Source organism: Schistocerca gregaria, chromosome 8, assembly GCF_023897955.1.
Source record: "Schistocerca gregaria isolate iqSchGreg1 chromosome 8, iqSchGreg1.2, whole genome shotgun sequence".
Taxonomy (NCBI): Eukaryota; Metazoa; Arthropoda; class Insecta; order Orthoptera; family Acrididae; genus Schistocerca; species Schistocerca gregaria.
In genome coordinates this window covers 453,026,546-453,048,093 of record NC_064927.1, presented here as the reverse complement: position 1 = coordinate 453,048,093, position 21,548 = coordinate 453,026,546, and the positions used below count along the sequence as shown (strand labels likewise).

Sequence of the window (21,548 nt, the reverse complement as noted above, 5' to 3'; positions counted from 1 at the left end):
GAGGAGAGTTATGTATTGTCTATTAGGTTGTCAGTCCGTCGCTTAAAAACAGTATCTTTTAATCTAGAACTTCGTCAGAGTTTTATTAGGTACCTTAGTAACATTTCAAAGTTAGTAGCCCCAGTCTTTGAGATGCAAGATTTGCATGAATAACAGTCATTGATACTCACATGTACCTGTCATTGACACTTACCTGGGTATAGATTTAAGGATTCTAAATTATTATATAGTAGTTAGGATATGGGGAAGTAAATAACACAGAATATTACAGAAATAATATTTTATTATTGTAATGCATTTATCTTGACAACCCTAAATAACTGTTTGTCCAGATGCAAATTACAAGAGGTTTCTAGCAAATGTTCTTTAGCCACCAGGGGGACATCAATCAGCAATATTGCTTTCATTGTAGTTTTGTTTTTTACAAAGGTATGAACAGTGGTGTGATCTTTTTAAATGGCACCCTGTATTTTTTATTCAGTAATTCATTTCCTCTCCTAAAGACCTGTTCAAAAATGTATCACAGTGTACCATTCACTGAAACCCAATGTTATTAATTACATAACGCAGCATTGTCTTTGAGCCCAGAATCACAAACTCGTCCACTTACTGGAGTTATCAGAAAACAAACGAAAACCAAGTAGAAACATAACACAAAATTGACTTTGACTCTCCTGTACCATTGCCCAGGAGTGGAACATTCAAAGGTGCTCAAATTGGTGACCCTGGACACCAATACACTGGTGCACTCCTTGAATGAAAGAATTATTTACTGCTTCCATTGTTGCCTTCTGAAGAAAATTACAAGCAAGCACAATAAGTTCCTGCATATCCTGCGGAGTTGTTGGAATATCTTGATAGACAACGTCTTTAATGCATTTCCAAAGAAAAGGTCCCAAGTATTTAAATCGGAGACCTAGCAGGACAAGTAACTGTTCCTCCTTGACCAATCCATCTGGCAAGATACCTTCAGTTCAGAACATGACGTGCACATAAGGCATTATGTGCTGGACATCCATCGTGTTGATACCACATAAGCATTCTGGTTCTTAGTGGCACTTCATCCAGAAGTGGAGGAAGAATTCATCTGAGGAAGTTGGCATATGCTGTGCCGTTTAGACTACCATTGATGAAATAAGGGCCAATAATTGTAGTACCAAGCATCCCACACCAGACGTTAACTCTCCATTGACGCTGATGTTCCTCCTGTGTAAACCATTGTGGGTTGTCGTTGGACAAATAATGCATGTTCTTGTATCTACCTGTCCTTTATTCGAAAAGGAACATTCATTGATAAATAGAACATTGGATTAGTAGTTCGGGTTGACGAGGATTTGCTGGTTGATGTAGATGTACATGGTAAGGATGGAACCAGTGATGTATAAGAATACGATGTACACTGGTTTTAGGAATGCTAATCTCGTGTTAAAGCTGTGTGCTCACATGTGGGTTCACAGCAACAGAAGTGAGAACAGTATCATCAGCAGCTTCATCTGTGCTGGTGCTACAACAATTGCATTGTCGTGGGTTGAAAGTTCCCATTTCCTGAAGTGTCGCAACAAGATGAGAAAACATCTGTCGGGAAGGTTGGTTCTTGTCAGGATATCGCTCCCTATAGAGTTCCGCTGCCTGCGTAGCATTTCGCCTACCTCCAACAACAACAACAACAACACCAACAATAAAAGAAACATTATGTTGATGCAGTTTGTAGGAAGGACAGTCTTTACTGTATGCCTACTTTATTTTAGTTATGTCATGTTCTGTAGATAATTTTCCCGATTATTTTAACGATATGGTGTGGAACTAGTCATATTACAATATATATATATATATATAGCGGGAAAGCGCCGGCAGACAGGCACATGAACAAAACACACAAACACACACACAACAAAATTACGAGCTTTCGCAACTGGCAGTTGCTTCGTCAGGAAGGAAGGAAGGAGAGGGAAAAATGAAAGGGTGTGGGTTTTAAGGGAGAGGGTAAGGAGTCATTCCAATCCCGGGAGCGGAAAGACTTCCCTTAGGGGAAAAAAAAAGGACAGGTGTACACTCGCGCACACACACACACACACACACATATCCATCCGCACATACACAGACACAAGCAGACATATTTAAAGGCCTTTAAATATGTCTGCTTGTGTCTGTGTATGTGCGGATGGATATGTGTGTGTGTGTGTGCGAGTGTACACCTGTCCTTTTTTTTCCCCTAAGGGAAGTCTTTCCGCTCCCGGGATTGGAATGACTCCTTACCCTCTCCCTTAAAACCCACACCCTTTCATTTTTCCCTCTCCTTCCTTCCTTCCTGACGAAGCAACTGCCAGTTGCGAAAGCTCGTAATTCTGTGTGTGTGTTTGTGTGTTTTGTTCATGTGCCTGTCTGCCGGCGCTTTCCCGCTTGGTAAGTCTTGGAATCTTTATTTTTAATATATTTTTCCCATGTGGAAGTTTCTTTCTGTTTTATTTACATCGTCATTAATTTGAACCCAACAATTACGTTTGTTATTGTCTCTGTTGCATTTCGAAATCTTCTCTATCGTCTTACTTTCTCTTTTCGTTTGTACAAGAAGTTCCACTTTGTATTCATCTTCCATTTTTCCGTAATCTACCATACATTTTATCCTGCCTAATTATACTCAATAATACGTAATTTACTTCCAAACCATAACCTAAAATTTTCAACGCTTTCAACATAACCGCTGCTATAAAATCCATTGTTCCAAGTTTACAAACATTTCGTGTAAACTCGTGAATACTATTTCACAGCTTCAGTTCCTTTCACCCATTACACAACCATCTCAGTTTTTTTCAACAACTTTCGTTTTATTTCCATTCCCGTTTTTCCCACAAAACCGATCATTTTCTAGCAGCTTCCCACAGGTTTACACGTTATTATTTCTTCATCAAACAATTGTTAGCCTCATTATCATAACCTGCCAGTACATAACCAGTCCTTTGAATACATTTACACACATATTCTTCGACATTTTATTCAAAAATTTTTTTCGAATTTTATTTTTTCGCAAATCATTTTTTCGAAACTTTTTTCGAAAAATTTTTTTGTCGAAATTTTCTTGAATTTCTCGAAATTTTCTTGAATTTCCCCACCCTTTAACGTGATCTGGAGACAACATAACTACCCAACCTTTGCACCCATTGTTGTTCACCAACCTAAGTTCAGCACATGATCAACATAGCTCATCTCAAACCAACACTTTTTCGACTTTTTTCACACCTTTATCTCTCCCTATATAAATCTCTCTTTACTTTCACTTTAACCTCATATTACCCTTTCCACCTACCAATACCATGTCAACCTCACAACATCCCTACAACGACCCCATTAAATTTTATTTACATTCCCTCCGCAAACATGCCTTCACCCTAGCCAGATTACGCTCCCATATTTTATTTACTCAGGCTTGTCTGACATTTGGCATTACTCCCAAAGGCCTCACACTTAAAGTTCCCATCTCTGGCTGCAATCCTTCTTTCCATCAGTCCTTATACCAGTTCCAAACAGCACAATCCATAGCCCTCACCCGCCTAATCCTTCACCTATACATCGACTCGGCCAATGAACACACCCGTCAACTCCTATCCCAAATCAAAGTCCTCAATCTTTCCTCTCCCGCATCCACACCGGCTGTACATAGCATCCTCCTACAGGCCAACCGCAAATTAGAACAACATGCCACCCTCCACCTCAAAAAACTATCCAATCTCCTGGTTTCCCACCTCCGGAAAGGCAACTCACTCACGCTCCACAACCTTTCCAACAAACCTCAACCTCCTCTCATTGCACACAGACCCAGTCTCTCCCATCTACTCAATCTCCCACTTCCAGCTCCACTCCCCCCAACACCTCAAAATTCTAGTCAACACAATCTGGAACCACAACACCCCAATTCAGTAGTTAACCTTTCCTCCAAACCCCTCTCCCAATCCGAAACCTCTGTCCTATCCAAAGGCCTCACCTTCAGCCCCACTCCCAGGTTCAACCAAACTGCCCTTGTCAAGGATTTACTGTCCTACACTCGTAGTCTCTGCTGGAAATATCACTTTGCCACGAAGAAAAACAATCCTGATCCCACTCCTAATGATCCAACTCCCCAAGACACTATCCAAATTGAACCCTGCCTGCAACAGTTCCGTCCTCCATCACAGCGGGACCCACCTCCTCTTCCTCAAAATCACCCTCTCCAAACCTTCCAGGAATTTCTCACTTCCAGCCTTGCCTCTCAATCTTTCTTGAAAAACCTTAATCCTACTCCCAACATCACCACAGCCGAATCCCAGGCTATCCGTGATCTGAAAGCTGACCGATCCATCATCATTCTTCCGGCTGACAAGGGTTCCACGACTGTGGTACTTGATCGTCGGGAGTATGTGGCTGAGGGACTACGTCAGCTTTCAGACAACTCTACATACAAAGTTTGCCGAAGTAATCCCATTCCTGATGTCCAGGCGGAGCTTCAAGGAATCCTCAGAACCTTAGGCCCCCTACAAAACCTTTCACCTGACTCCATCAAACTCCTCACCCCACCGTCACCTCGCACTCCTACCTTCTACCTACTTCCTAAAATTCACAAACCCAAACATCCTGGCCGCCCCATTGTAGCTGGTTACCAAGCCCCCACAGAACGCATCTCTGCCTACGTAGATCAACACCTTCAACCCATTACATGCAGTCTCCCATCCTTCATCAAAGACACCAACCACTTTCTCGAACGCCTGGAATCCGTACCCAGTCTGTTACCCCCAGAAACCATCCTGGTAACCATTGATGCCACTTCCCTATACACAAATATCCCGCACGTCCAGGGCCTCGCTGCAATGGAGCACTTCCTTTCACGCCGATCACCTGCCACCCTAAAAAACCTCTTTCCTCGTCACCTTAGCCAGCTTCATCCTGACCCACAACTTCTTCACTTTTGAAGGCCAGACATACCAACAATCAAAGGGAACAGCCATGGGTACCAGGATGGCCCCCTCGTATGCCAACCTATTTATGGGTCGCTTAGAGGAAGCCTTCTTGGTTACCCAAGCCTGCCAACCCAAAGTTTGGTACAGATTTATTGACGACATCTTCATGATCTGGACTCACAGTGAAGAACAACTCCAGAATTTCCTCTCCAACCTCAACTCCTTTGGTTCCATCAGATTCACCTGGTCCTACTCCAAATCCCATGCCACTTTCCTAGATGTTGACCTCCATCTGTCCAATGGCCTGCTGCACACATCCGTCCACATCAAACCCACCAACAAGCAACAGTACCTCCATTATGACAGCTGCCACCCATTTCATATCAAACGGTCCCTTCCCTACAGCCTAGGCCTTCGTGGCAAACGAATCTGCTCCAGTCCTGAATCCCTCGACCATTACACCAACAACCTGAAAACAGCTTTCGCATCCCGCAACTACCCTCCCAACCTGGTACAGAAGCAGATAACCAGAGCCACTTCCTCATCCCCTCAAACCCAGAACCTCTCACAGAAGAACCCCAAAAGTGCCCCACTTGTAACAGAATACTTCCCAGGACTGGATCAGACCTTGAATGTGGCTCTCCAGCAGGGATACGACTTCCTAAAATCCTGCCCCGAAATGAGATCCATCCTTCATGAAATCCTCCCCACTCCACCAAGAGTGTCTTTCCGCCGTCCACCTAACCTTCGTAACCTCTTGGTTCATCCCTATGAAATCCCCAAACCACCTCCCCTACCCTCTGGCTCCTACCCTTGCAACCGCCCCCGGTGTAAAACCTGTCCTATGCACCCTCCCACCACCACCTACTCCAGTCCTGTAACCCGGAAGGTGTACACAATCAAAGGGAGAGCCACATGTGAAAGCACCCACGTGATTTACCAACTGACCTGCCTGCACTGTGATGCTTTCTATGTGGGAATGACCAGCAACAAACTGTCCATTCGCATGAATGGACACAGGCAGACAGTGTTTGTTGGTAATGAGGATCACCCTGTGGCTAAACATGCCTTGATGCACGGCCAGCACATCTTGGCACAGTGTTACACCGTCCGAGTTATCTGGATACTTCCCACCAACACCAACCTATCCGAACTCCGGAGATGGGAACTCGCCCTTCAGTATATCCTCTCTTCTCGATATCCGCCAGGCCTCAACCTCCGCTAATTTCAAGTTGCCGCCGCTCATACCTCACCTGTCTTTCAACAACTTCTTTGCCTCTGTACTTCCGCCTCGACTGACATCTCTGCCCTTAACTCTTTGCCTTTAAATATGTCTGCTTGTGTCTGTGTATGTGCGGATGGATATGTGTGTGTGTGTGCGCGAGTGTATACCTGTCCTTTTTTTCCCCTAAGGGAAGTCTTTCCGCTCCCGGGATTGGAATGACTCCTTACCCTCTCCCTTAAAACCCACACCCTTTCATTTTTCCCTCTCCTTCCTTCCTTCCTTCCTGACGAAGCAACTGCCAGTTGCGAAAGCTTGTAATTCTGTGTGTGTGTTTGTGTGTTTTGTTCATGTGCCTGTCTGCCGGCGCTTTCCCGCTTGGTAAGTCTTGGAATCTTTATTTTTAATATATTTTTCCCATGTGGAAGTTTCTTTCTGTTTTATATATATATATATATATATATATATATATATATATATATATATATATATATATATATTGCTAATATTAATATTACAGAAATATTTAGTTCTACACATGCCACTACATTTAGAGGTACAAATTTTTTAAACCATTTCTGAAACAGAAACTTGTCCATGGATTAGAAGGAGTTGTACAAAAGAAATGATTTTAAGCTAGATTTAAAACTTGGTCTGCTACCTGCCAGACACTTTATGTTGTTGGGCAAATGAACAAAGATTTTTGTTGCTGAATAATGTACTCCTTTTTGAGCAAGCTCAGTAATATGCTTCTTCTAGTTCAAGTTGTCATCAATGTGAACACCCAAAAATTTGAAGAAATCTACCCTGTTAACTGAGCCCTGTTCATATGCTACATCAATTGTCGGTATGATTCTATTCGGTGTACAGAACTGGATATAGTGAGTTTCTTTCAAAATTAAGAAGGGAGAGTCCATTTTCAGAGAACCACTTAATAATTCTTTGAAAGACATCCTTAACAATATCTTCAGCTGCATTTTCTGGAATGGGATTTATTATAATACTTGTCATATGGGAAAAGTACTAGTTCCGCTTGCTTGAGCGTTAAGTGGGAGGGCATTCACATGAGTAAGGAACAGCAGAGGACCTAAAATTGAACCCTGTTGGACTCCCTTTGTGATAACTCCCCATTCACTAGAATTTAACACCCTCCCAATATTATTTGTGCTGTTCAGCACAACTTTTTGCTTTCTGTTCATTAAGTATGATTCAAACCAGCTGTGTCTATAGCCTTCAATTCCATAAAACCTGAGGTTTTCTAAGAGTGTGATGTGATCCACACAATCAAATGCCTTGGAGAGATCACTAAAAATACCAACTGGCGATAATTTGTTATTTAGGGCTTGTACTATTTGATGGGTAAATGTGTAGATATCATTCTCAGTTGAGTAACCCTTCCGGAATCCGAACTGTGACATGCTGAGTAAATTATTTTCACTTAAATGTGAGGCTACTCTTGAGTACATAACTTTTCTGAATGTTTTAGAAAATGAAGTCAGCAATGAGATTGGTCTGTAATTATTTAAGTCATTCTTGCCCCCTTTCTTATGAAGAGGTTTGACAATTGCGTATTTCAATCTGTCTTGAAAAATTCCCTGTGCCAGTGAAGCATTACATATATCGCTAAGGACTCCGCTTATTAAATTAGAACAACACTTCACAATTCTGTTACAAACTCCATCGACACCACATGAGCTCTTGTTTTCCAGTATGTTTCTAATTCCCTTAATTTCAGTGGAGGATGTTGGTGCTACTTCTAAAGGCCTAAAGTCCTGGGGAATGACCTATTTTTCCCCAACTGAACCCTTTAACACTATTTTTGCTGCTACATTCAGAAAGTGATTGTTAAAAATACTCGCAACTTGTGAATTATCACTCACATCATCATCATTTAGCTTTATTGCTATGGTATGCTTTTCACTGTCAGGCTGCCCCGTCTCCCATTTGACAATATTCCATATAGTTTTAATCTTATTATCCACATTATTAATTTATGTCAGAACACATAAGCTTCTTGACTTCTTAATGACTTTCCTTAAAATATTACAATATCTTTTGTAGTAAGCAACTAACGTCAGATCCTGACTTATTTTGGCCTGTCCATATATTTCCCTCTTCCTCTTACTCGATATCTTAATTCCCTTAGTAATCCATGGTTTACTTGACTTTGTAATGGCTTTTTTGGATAACGTTTCAGGAAAGCAACCCTCAAATGTTGAGACAAATTTACGGTGGAATAAATTGAATTTGGCATCAGCATCATTTTCTCTGTATACTTCATCCCATTCTACCTCTTCTAGGCTGCACTTAAAGCTCTGTATCCTGTTCGCATTAATAAGCCTCCCTGCCTTGTATGAACTTGCCTGAATCCTGTAAGGTGCTATATGTGTTACACAGTAGTATTTAAAAGGACTAAACTACTGTACTAAATGTACCCGTACATAAAAAAAACAGTATTGCAATTACTGTTCTGCTCACTTACATTCCCCATAGGTGAGTAGAATTTCTACCTTCTCTTTGTTGGTGTACATTGTACTCATACAACTCTTGAACTGATTATGGTTGACTGAATGATGCTTGTGCATTCTACTTACGTTAACATTTGTCCTCTATCAACGTCACCACATGGATGTGTTCCATTACCCCGAGTACCTACACTAAGCATTGGGACCGTCAACACCAGTGTTGTGTTATGTAATTAACAACACTGTGTTTCAGTGAATGGCACACTGTGATACGTTTTTGAATAGGTCTTTAGGAGAGAAATGAATTACGGAATGAAAACTATAGTGCGCCATTTAAAGAAGTCATACCACTGTTTATATCTTTATAAAAAACAAAGCTACAGCAAAGTCATTCATGCTGATTGATGTCCCCCTGACGGTTAAAGAACATTTGCTTGAAACATTTCGTAATTTGCATCTGGACAAACAGTTATTTGGGGTGGTCAAGATAAATGGGACACCCTGTATAAAGTGGTTTGACTGCATTAATAAAGAATCACAGACAGAAAAAAAGAAAACATAAACATTAAAAATATTGGAAACCACTCATTAGATTATAATCTGGGGGTTGAGTCTGTGATACTTATAGCCAAGTAATGTGATTCCATTGCCTAGCTATTGCATGTAGCCAGCCAGTGGAAGACTGCACTCAAGCGGGTAACATGTACATGTGTCTGAAATGTACCAGTGAGTGTCTCGTGCAACCGGTGGGGTCATTTCGTTGCTTGTTCAGTTCATACATAATTATATTTTTGTTGTTTTTAGTGTTCATTCTCTTTTGTTTCATTTCAATCAGTGTCCAGTGTGTTAAGTAGTCACAACCCAACACTTGAAGTGAAGTGAACAGGAAGAAAGAAAAATGTGCTACACAGCCAGGCATGTGAATTTGTGTGTTAAGTGAAGGATTACTTTGAGAACGAAAAGGAAAAAGGTGAGCCCTTATTTTCTGGTGTTCAGTTTGTTAAGATGACTGCAATAAAACAGAAAGTAAGCAAGAACACTATTACAATGATATGGGAAAAAACAGTACATAATATGTTGGACAGAGTGGCACAATAAGGCTGCAAACACCAGGAAAGGAGTGTCCGGGAAAGAAGCAATTGGACAGCTTTCGATGATCTCAAGAAAGATGCTATTAGTCACCATATACATAGCTATTATAAGAAAAGGAAACATCCCACACTATCTAAGGTGCTCATGTCACTGTAGAAAGATGATAATTTTTAAAGGAAGCAAATTTATTTTACATACAGGTATGTCAGATGGTTTTGTGCAAAAAGACAGGTAATTACCAAGGTCTATCGGTGATGATTATGGATAGTGCCCCGTATCATTCCGTAGTTCACAATAAGACAGCTACTTGTAGAAGGTTTGAAAAAGGCTGAATTGCTCAAAATTGTTGCACAAAAGGGGCCACAATTTCCAACATTGGTAGTTGACAAGATTGCTAAAAGGCACAGCAATAAATTGTTCAGCTTCTCCATACCATTGTCTTTTCAATACCATTGAAGGGATACAGGTGCAATAAGAAATTATGCTGCTGCAAACAACAAGAAATTCACCATCTCTGAAGTTGTAAATCTCGTTGTGGCAGCTGCTTTATCAAGTGACAGGCGAGACCTGAATGAAAAGTGTGAACAGCGCTGCAAGTGTCATCAGAGAGGCAGTCAAAAAATGAAGCCATTGTAGAAGAAAACTTTGGAACTTTAATTGTACATCTGGAGGGTGTAGTGATAGAACTAACAGTGCTGAAGAAAAGTATTTTAAAACAGATACTGACAGTAATGTGAGGGCTGTTTTCCCATTAGCATAACAACACATCAGGAAAAACAAGAAGGGAGCATCCCATTGATGTATCATCACATTGTAGGTACTTTCTTCAGGTTCTATCTGTTAATATAATAATAAATTATTCTGTTACTCACTGTTGAACTAATTCATAATTCTAATATTGAACCACAGAAAATTGGGAATGTGCAGTGGTTTGTGAAAATACTTTTCATTTCTATTGTGAAGTATAAGAAGTAACTATATTGTATTTGAGTACATTAGATACTAAATAGCTCTTTTCATTTTTTTGAATTTACATATGAGAAGTAGCAGCTTTAAATAAATTTATGCTTACAAATATGATTTTAATATTGTTGAGGCTTTAGTTTGTGCCACTAGAGAATATGGTTAGTAGCAACTGGGCTTGGCGAGTGGCTTTGCTCCTGCCACTGCAGATTGAAAGTAGTTGCCACAGGCAGTGGGATGTGGTAAGCCATGTCGAGCAACATTGCCATCTGCCTGTGTGACTTACATAACAAATTACTCATCTCATGGTCTATAATATAGCTGTGGCGAAGTTTTTTCGCAACTGCGATAACAGTTCGAACTTAATTACATCCATAGACTGGGGAAACTTTTATTTTAGCCTTGCTCCTGTGTACTAGGCAACAGGTGCTGATAACTTGCCAATGACTGAATATTGTTTTACAGCGCTGACACACACCCACGCACACACCTTCTCTCTTTCCTGCACAGTGTTAATCCAGTTTCTCTCCCTTTCACCTGGGCTGCTTCAATTTGTCGTGCCTCTTTTCTGGACGTTAATCTCCACTTCTCCCATGATGGCTCCATAGAAACCTCTACATCTACATGGATACTCTGCGAAGCACATTTAAGTGCCTGGCAGTGGGTTCGTCGAACCACCTTCACAATTCTCTATTATTCCAGTCTTGTATAGCGTGCAGAAAGAACGGACACCTATATCTTTCCGTAAGAGCTGCGATTTCCCTTATTTATTGTTTCTCCCTATGTACGTTGGTGTCAACAAAATATTTTCACATTCTGAGGAGAATTCTGTCGCAACGAAAAAGCCTTTCTTTTAATGATGTCCAGCCCAAGCGGGGCCAGAAGTGGCAACATGGTCACACACAGCAGCAACATGTAGAATGGCTGGGCCAGCCTCAGGGATGGCTGTGATGCCATTGAAAGGGCTGGCGACCAATGCACTGACAGATAGCTGCCATTGGCATCAACAGGTATGTCGACACAAAGAGGGCCATCGTTACAGGACTTGTGACGGCTGGACTGACAAGAAGGTTGACATTGTTCTCAACAGGAGATGGCCTGCCGTTCCAGTAGGTCCGGCATCTCATCCAGAGATTGGAGAGGACACTGCCATAGAACTTCGTGAATGTGAAACGGAATGCCACATGATATGGCAACATAGCAAACAAATTGACTGAAAGTGGCCCAGTGAGCCAAACACACAATTCTGAACGCTGCTCATGATCCCGCTCACTGAAACACTATGTCAGAGACTGTCCGTCATTAACCAACAAATCGGTGCACACTCAGCATGACTGGACATGACTGTCAGTACAAAAATGCATACCTAACCGTTTGCTAGTAAGTCATAGTCTACTTTGTGCCGATGAGAGACTGGAAAAAAACTGACAGTCCAAACTGAAGATTTCTGAATAAAGTGAGCACTGTGCTGTGTACCTTGATTCCATATGCAGTAAAGTACATCTCCAACTGTCAACATTACGCGGCCCACTCTCCTGCCTCACCATTGGACATCCAAAAATTCAGTGCAGATGCAAGAGAAACTTGCTGAGATATGGCCTTCGTAGCCAAAACCTGATTGAACTGAGTTACTCTCTGCAACAGTTTCAGATTTGCTGACCCTATAACTGAAAGATTTGAATCAAAGACAGTTCCAATGTTTGGCCACACATGGTAATTCAAAAGGCCATTCAAACCTTGCTTGAAAATGCACTGCCAGCAAAGCGGAATCTGAATCAACAGAAGTATAAAAAGTTCACCTTGTAACCACAGAAAACAATGGAGGCAAACAGCATCAAATAAGAGGATTCACGCTTACATAGAAACCACCCAAACTATGCAAAAAATAGGACAACTACCAAAATTGAATTTCACAAACTTGCAACAATTGAGAAATTGCAACACCATTTGCAGAATGAATACCACCATTTACTAAATGAACACGTAATCAAGAATAAGTACCACTGCAGATTACTGAGCGAGTTGGCACAGTGGTTAGCACACTGGACTTTCATTTACGTCCAGCCATCCTGATTTAGGTTTTCTGTGATTTCCCTAAATTGCTCCAGGCAAATGCCGGGATGGTCCCTTTGAAAGGGCATGGCCGACTTCCCCGTCCTTCCCTAAACCGATGACCTCGCAGTTTGGTCTCTTCCTCCAAACAACTCAACCCAACCACTGCAGATTGACTGTGACAACACAATATGCATGAATATGCTGCCCCATCAAAACAAACTAGTACACAAAGGAAAATCCAATAGGTTGAAAAACACACAAACAATTTTGAAATTGAAACCCTGCTCTATAAAAAGGAACTAAAACACAATGAGAAACACTAAACCCCCACATAAAGAACAGCCTTGTTGACATGGCAGTTGAGAGGCGAGGAGACAACTTCAAAATGCACTTTAACACAAACAAGAATCATCATTTTTGCCATTTTATGTATGGCTGATGAGTGAAGAGTAGTGCATTGGGAAACCAGTTGCTCTCATTGTCATTTTAGTGTGGCAGATGAGGTAAGTGCACTAAAAAAACCACACAAAACCATTACCTTAATCACCATTTTAGTGTCCTTAACCGCGTGGTTTGATTGGCAGTATTGAGATGCACATATTGCAGTAACAAATAGTTATTAACTTGACTACGTACAGTTTCTGAGAATGAATGTTTATACATCTTGATGGCAGATATGTTGACCCTAGATAGGACATATTAGATGCCTATTAGAAAGAAGTCAGATATTGAAGTGGCATGGGACAGAAAGGATAAATAACGACACAGTCCCATGAGACTGGGAGAACGTAGGCATTCCATTGATGAGCAGCAAGGTGTCGGTATGACACTGTCCTGTGAGGTGATGAGCTCCCATGATGAGCAGATAGGGTAAAGCAGTGCCGTCAGGAGCAGCTGACACAAATGCAGCGTCATACGGGTCACACAGTGAAGGGGAGATAACACCTCGGTGGGCAGCAGCAAGCATTGGGTCTTTATCGGAGACGTAGTGGCTGTTGGTTGGAGCCTGGAGCATAATGGGCCCTTGAGGGTTGGAGTGCAGAAGGCTACACATGCGAAGTCAGGTGAATATGTGACCATGCTGATGCCAATAGGTGCCTGCTACTGCATTGCTGTTTACTGTGACATACACACCCTATAGTGATGGGCCTTGTATGCCCAGAGCTGTGGCAGCTGCAGGAGGCTTGATGGTAAATGGCTCAGCGACTCTTCTGTTGACAAACAACCTCCGTGGTGAGACAGAGGCTGTACCTGGCTTGTGAAACATATCCACAAGTGTCATTAGTGAATATGCAGGGGCACAGCCCTACATGTATCGCATATTGTTATAACCATGACGGAAGCCAGTTTTAAATGGTGCTGATGTTCCACCAAAGATATGCTCCTTGCCTGGGTTCAGTTAGCTGAAAACTTCATTCTTTTGTTTTGTGCTGACCTTTCTGGCCCATGAGACACAGGACATTGAAATTTCATCTCAATGTGGGACTTTCTGAAGTATTGTTAGCTTACCACATTTTTACCCACAATAGTGTGTATGGTAAACGTCATACCCTTTTTTACCTGCATTTAAAATGTATGTATTTATAGTATATAATGAATGATAATATTATGTGGTTTCACATTACTTTCCTTTGTCATTTAGAGTTTTTACGTGTCTTATTTCTGGGCATATTTTTAATTTGTTATGTTGGCTATAATAGTTCCTTAATTCCAATTTTTCATTTAGAGTTTTCCTCTACAATTCTTTTCCGTAACATAATTTACTTAATCTGTTACATGCCAGGAATTGGTTTAGATGTTCATATTCTGCTGTCTAAACAGGTAACAGCAGCTCAGACTAACGGTATTGTGGCAGTTTCCCTCCAGCGCCGTGAGGCTGACAGCTCGTCGAGACCAGTCCACCGAAAATCTGACTCTGTGAGTAAAGAACACAATGCTTGTTATATTTAAAAGACATCTACACTCTAAAGGCATAATTTTTAAAAATACTTCTGAAAGTCCATTATTTCTTAATTTCTGTATATGGAGTGAGAGATAACATCCCAAAGATGTTTGGGCTCACATGTGGTTCCTCTTGATTGAAATGTCTTGGCTCAAACTCGTCTAGGGGTTGAACTGCACATGTCGCATTGGCCATCCTAAATTAGACACTTGTGACCCGTTGGTTAAATTGTCTGGCTGATGGCAAGTTTGCAAAACACAAAGTTAACATAACACATGTTGTTGTTGTTGTGGTCTTCAGTCTTCAGACTGGTTTGATGCAGCTCTCCATGCCACTCTACCCTGTGCAAGCCTCTTCATCTCCCAGTACCTACTGCAACCTACATCCTTCTGAATCTGCTTAGTGTATTCATCTCTTGGTCTCCCTCTATGATTTTTACCCTCCACGCTGCCCTCCAATACTAAATTGGTGATCCCTTGATGACTCAGAACTTGTCCTACCAACCGATCCCTTCTTCTCATCAAGTTGTGCCACAAACTTCTCTTCTCCCCAATCCTATTCAATACCTCCTCGTTAGTTATGTGATCTACCCATCTAATCTTCAGCATTCTTCTGTAGCACCATATTTCGAAAGCTTCTATTCTCTTCTGGTCCAAACTATTTATCGTCCATGTTTCACTTCCATACATGGCTACACTCCACACAAATACTTTCAGAAATGACTTCCTGACACTTAAATCTTTACTCGATGTTAACAAATTTCTCTTCTTCAGGAATGCTTTCCTTGTCATTCCGAGTCTACATTTTATATCTTCTCTACTTCGACCATCATCAGTTATTGTGCTCCCCAAATAGCAAAACTCCTTTACTACTTTAAGTGTCTCATTTCCTAATCTAATTCCCTCAGCATCACCCGACTTAATTTGACTACATTCCATTATCCTCGTTTTGCTTTTGTTGATGTTCATCTTATACCCTCCTTTCAAGACACTGTCCATTCCGTTCAACTGCTCTTTCTTGTCCTTTGCTGTCTCTGACAGAATTACAATGTCATTGGCGAACCTCAAAGTTTTTATTTCTTCTCCCTGGATTTTAATACCTACTCCGAATTTTTCTTTTGTTTCCTTTACTGCTTGCTCAATATACAGATTGAATAACATCGGGGAGAGGCTACTACCCTGTCTTACTCCCTTCCGAATAACTGCTTCCCTTTCATGTCCCTCGACTCTTATAACTGCCATCTGGTTTCTGTACAAATTGTAAATAGCCTTTCGCTCCCTATATTTTACCTTTGCCACCTTTAGAATTTGAAAGAGAGTATTCCAGTCAACATTGTCAAAAGATTTCTCCAAATTTACAAATGCTAGAAACGTAGGTTTGCCTTTCCTTAATCTGTCTTGTAAGATAAGTCGTAAGATCAGTATTGCCTCACATGTTCCAGTATTTCTACGGAATCCAAACTGATCTTCCCCAGGGTCGGCTTCTACTAGTTTTTCCATTCGTCTGTAAAGAATTCGTGTTAGTATTTTGCAGCTGTGGCTTATTAGACTGATTGTTCAGTAATTTTCACATCTGTCAACACCTGCTTTCTTTGGGATTGGAATTATTATATTCTTCTTGAAGTCTGAGGGTATTTCGCCTGTTTCATACATCTTGCTCACCAGATGGTAGAGTTTTTTCAGGACTGGTTCTCCCAAGGCCATCAGTAGTTTCAATGGAATGTTGTCTACTCCGGGGGCCTTGTTTCGACTCAGGTTTCTCAATGCTCTGTCAAACTCTTCACGCATTATCATATCTCCCATCTCATCCTCATCCACATCCTCCTCCATTTCCATAATATTGTCCTCAAGTACATCACCCTTGTATAGACCCTCTATATACTCCTTCCACCTTTCTGCTTTCCCTTCTTTGCTTAGAACTGGGTTTCCATCTGAGCTCTTGATGTTCATACAAGTGGTTCTCTTATCTCCAAAGGTCCCTTTAATTTTCCTGTAGGCAGTATCTATCTTACCCCTAGTGAGATAATCCTCTACGTCCTTACATTTGTCCTCTAGCCATCCCTGCTTAGCCATTTTGCACTTCCTGTCGATCTCATTTTTGAGACGTTTGTATTCCTTTTGGCTGCTTCATTTACTGAAGTTTTATATTTTCTCCTTTCATCAATTAAATTTAATATTTCTTCTGTTACCCAAGGATTTCTACTAGCCCTCGTCTTTTTACCTACTTGATCCTCCGCTGCCTTCACTACTTCATCCCTCAAAACTACCCATTCTTCTTCTACTGTATTTCTTTCCCCCATTACTGTCAATTGTTCCCTTATGCTTTCCCTGAAACTCTGTACAACCTCTGGTTCTTTCAGTTTATCCAGGTCCCATCTCCTTAAATTCCCACCTTTTTGCAGTTTCTGCAGTTTTAATCTACAGGTCATAACCAATAGATTGTGGTCAGAGTCCACATCTGCCCCTGGAAATGTCTTACAATTTAAAACCTGATTCCTAAATCTCTGTCTTACCATTATGTAATCTATCTGATACCTTTTGGTATCTCCAGGGTTCTTCCATGTATACAACCTTCTTTCATGATTCTTAAACCAAGTGTTAGCTATGATTAAGTTGTGCTCTGTGCAAAATTCTACGAGGCAGCTTCCTCTTTCATTTCTCTCCCCTAATCCATATTCACCTACTACATTTCCTTCTCTCCCTTTTCCTACTACCTAATTCCAGTCACCCATGACTATTAAATTTTCATCACCCTTCACTACCTGAATAATTTCTTTTATTTCATCATACATTTCTTCAATTTCTTCGTCATCTGCAGAGCTAGATGGCATATAAATTTGTACTATTGTAGTATCTTGGGCACAATAAAGCGTTCACTACGCTGTTTGGAATAGCTTACCCGCATTCCTATTTTCCTATTCATTATTAAACCTAGTCCTGCATTACCCCTATTTGATTTTGTGTTTATAACCCTGTAGTCACCTGACCAGAAGTCTTGTTCCTCCTGCCACCGAACTTAACTAATTCTTACTATATCTAACTTTAACCTATCCATTTCCCTTTTTAAATTTTCCAACTTACCTGCCCGATTAAGGGATCTGACATTCCATGCTCCGATCCGTAGAACGCCAGTTTTCTTTCTCCTGATAACGACATCCTCTTGAGTAATCCCCGCCTGGAGATCCGAATGGGGGACTATTTTACCTCCGGAGTATTTTACTCAAGAGGACGCCATCATCATTTAATCATACAGTAAAGCTGCATGCCCTCGGGAAAAATTACGGCCGTAGTTTCCCCTTGCTTTCAGCCGTTCGCAGTACACATAACAGTAATAATGATATTGGGAACTAAATTGACAACCCATAAATGATGTAGGTCACACAGTTGTGATTTTGTTATAATAATGTTTATTCAGAAAGCAAACTAATAGCAAAAGTGGTTGTATTTATAGAGTTACTCCTACACTCGTGTGAGTGTCACAGCCAGTAGCCTTGCACCAATGTGCTTTCTGATAAATGAATACAGAACAAAAGTAACTATTATGCACTAAATGTAACAAGTATTCTATTACCTAATGATCCAATAAGGTGTCATGCTGTCATCGTTCCATGGGTTTTCGGTGGAGGAAATGATGATCTGATGCTTACTGAAAAACTTGATAATTTAAATTTACTATATCTTCTAAACAAATGAAGTTACAGAGTTGATAGTCACAACATTTGTCATTTTAATGATGCACTTCTATATGAAATGTCAATCGTTAACATTGACCAAAGCATTCAGAATTTAGCTTCAGGTCTTTGTTACAAAATGTGTTACTTTCACTTTAACAGTAAATCCTAAACTATTATAGATATGATCAGTATTCAAGTTTTATTGGGATCACCATGGAAAATTTATGGAGGATGGCAGATTGAAATTGCTGTGGTTTGATTCCTTGCATTACTGCAGAATTAACTAGTTTTCATAAATGTTTCCCTTTATGGCCGATCTTAGGTCCACCATATTTAACACTGCTAAGCCTCCTTGTCCATAAAAGCCTTCTACTGGGTTTCCCTATGATGTGGGTTCTTGTCATCTCACTTGAACACTACGGCACCTGGGCCTCAATAGAGAATAGACACCTGTGAGTTTCCCCATCACATGGTGAATCTGCGCCCTTTGTGGCATGCCATCCTGGACGACAGGGTTCTTTTCACAATTCCTGTAGGCTGACTCTTTGGCCGTATATTTAAATGAGAGTGCAGTGCTCGTTAACTCACTGCCCAATATACCAAGCAAAGTGGTGTAATGATTAAGACACTGGACTATTGTTCAGAAGGCAGAGTGGAAGGAGAAATTCTGAGGATTAGTGTTGAAATTAAAAGGATTAGTATTTGCTTTTCAATAAGTCTTCTCATTTTTGAATTTTCAAGAAACAATAGCCACATAATATACATCCAAGCATGACTTCTTCTTTTATTTCTGCAGCTTTGTTTTTCAGCATTTTCAATGTTCAAATCCACTTGGGTAGTGATTTCTTATTCATCTGTTATTGAGTGATTAAAATAATTCTTCCATTTCTAAATGTCTACAATCTTTTATTATATAAAGGGAGTACAAGTGTCTGACTTGAGCAGTAACTAAGCTTGTACTAAACTTTAACAAATTTGCCTTCCAACAACGCAAAAACACAGTAGATGTGATAAGTTTATTGAAAAAATTACTTCATTAGATATGAAAGGTAAAGTTGCAGGAATATTCTGCGATCTTAGAAAAGCATTCGGCTCTGTAAACCATGCCCTGCTGCTTTTCGAACTCGACAGGTATGGAATAAGGGATATTGCTTTGAAATGGTTTCAATCATATCTCATGGAGAGGAAACAAAGGGTAATAATCACATCAGATGGAGCAGATTACTTCTTAAGAGTAGAAAAACTGTCTCACAAGGTGTTCCTCAAGGCTCAATCATTGGACCAGTTTTATTCCCATTCCAAGAAAATTACTTGCCTCTCACTGTAAGTACTCATTTAACCTTTTTTGCAGATGATACTTGTGCCCTAATTTAAGATGAAAATTCTGACAATATACCACAGTGTGTCATGAGTACATTAAGTAACTTGGAAACATGATTTAATCTAAGTAGCTTAAGGCTAAACATTTCAAAATCCCACATGATGAGTTTTAAAACCAAACAGTCAAAAACTGAAGAAATCTGTGTTGTTCAGAATAATCAAAAAGTGGAAGAGTTTGACTCAGTCAGATTCCTAGGAATAAACTTGGACAGAAATTTGAGTTTGAGTTCACATATAGAATATCTAGAAAATAAATTCAACAGTCTTGCATTTGCAACAGACATTTTAGCCAGTGCCACTCTCATAAGGACACCAGGAAAATAGCATGCTATAGTTACTTTGAATCTGTTTTAGGTATGACATAAGTTTTTTGGGAAACTTGGAAACATAACACGATCTTAAAGTTGCAAAAAACAAACAATGGAAAATCCAAGATGGAATGTAACAATACTAGAGAAGGAAAGTTGCTGCTCACCATATAGCGGAGATGCTGAGTCGCAATAGGCACAACAAAAAGATTCACACAATTATAGCTTTCGGCCATTAAGGCCTTTGTCAGCAGTAGACACACATACACATGCGCGCGCACACGCACACGGAAACTGCAGTTTCTGAGACTGCAGACGTGTGTGTGTGTGTGTGTGTGTGTGTGTGTGTGTGTGTGTGTGTTGTGTGTGCGCGCGTGCGGGCGCCTGTGTGTGTGTGTGTGTGTGTCTACTGCTGACAAAGGCCTCAATGGCCGAAAGCTATAATTGTGTGAATCTTTTTGTTGTGCCTATCGTGACTTAGCATCTCTGTTATATGGTGAGTAGCAACTTTCCTTCTCTGCTAAAGTTGCAAAAAAGAATCATTTGTGACATGTGCACCACACAGCCAAGGGCACTATGTCAACCCTTACTTATAGATCTAAAAATATTAACTGTTTCCTCTTCATACATCTTGGAGGTGATTCTTTTCCCACATAGCAGAGCTGATAAAAAAATGAAACACACATTTTAAACACTCATACAACACAAGACAAATTGTAGACTTTATGCTCACCTCTAAAATTGTGTGTTCAGTCTCCTCAGTATATAACGATAAAAATTCTCAATATAATAAAAAAATATGACACAATTAATATGAAGAAAAATATTTTAAAAAGAAAGTTATATGATTTTTGTGATTGAAAGATGCAACTACTCTGTGGAGGATTTCATGACGGATGAAGTGGTACTTTGAGCTGGATCCCTGAAATTAAAATTCATGATAGTTATAGTGTTGCAAGTTTTACAAACTTTAAATAAGGAAATTCTTTACAAAGTAATATTGTAAGTGTGGTCAGGTTTCAAATAAGTGAATTGTAACCTTGATATGTCTCCTGTACATCAGACATATTCTGAAATTCTGTACATTATGAGATGAATAAAACACATTTCACATTTCCAGGACTTAGTTGTGATAATATTATGGCGTGGTGGTGGTGGTGGTGGTCCTGGTCCTTGCATTAAGTTTCACTACTGCTGTGCAAAGAATTAATACTGTTAGGAGTACCTTTTCCTCTTTTAATGTAAATGAATCAGTTCTAAATTACATCCGCCAAATGGAGAAAAAGCTTGTTTCAAAACAGTATGCTGGAAGAATAAAACAAGGAAGTATTCACAATTTAAAAAGTAAATAAATAAAGGAAGTGTTCTTTGAAAAGTGTAATAATTAAATACTTATTACATTTAACTTTGTGGCAAGGACATTAAAAGTCTTGCAGTTAAAAAGCACGCTTATCACTTAAAAATGCTTGAATTATGATTCTGGGGTACACCTTCTGTGTATTATGGCAAAGACACCTTTT

The 21,548-nt window shown here is 40.2% G+C and overlaps 1 protein-coding gene across 5 annotated transcripts in view; it reads left to right on the top strand.

Annotated features, from left to right (window-relative positions):
- LOC126284062 (RNA-binding protein 26) overlaps positions 1–21,548 on the top strand; it is a 223,834-nt gene that overhangs the window by 20,979 nt on the left and 181,307 nt on the right. For all 5 annotated transcript variants that reach the window (XM_049982659.1, XM_049982655.1, XM_049982656.1 and 2 more), the window contains exon 4: positions 14,547–14,642. In XM_049982659.1, coding sequence (XP_049838616.1) covers positions 14,547–14,642 — 96 coding nt within the window. The remainder of the gene's footprint in view (positions 1–14,546; positions 14,643–21,548) is intronic.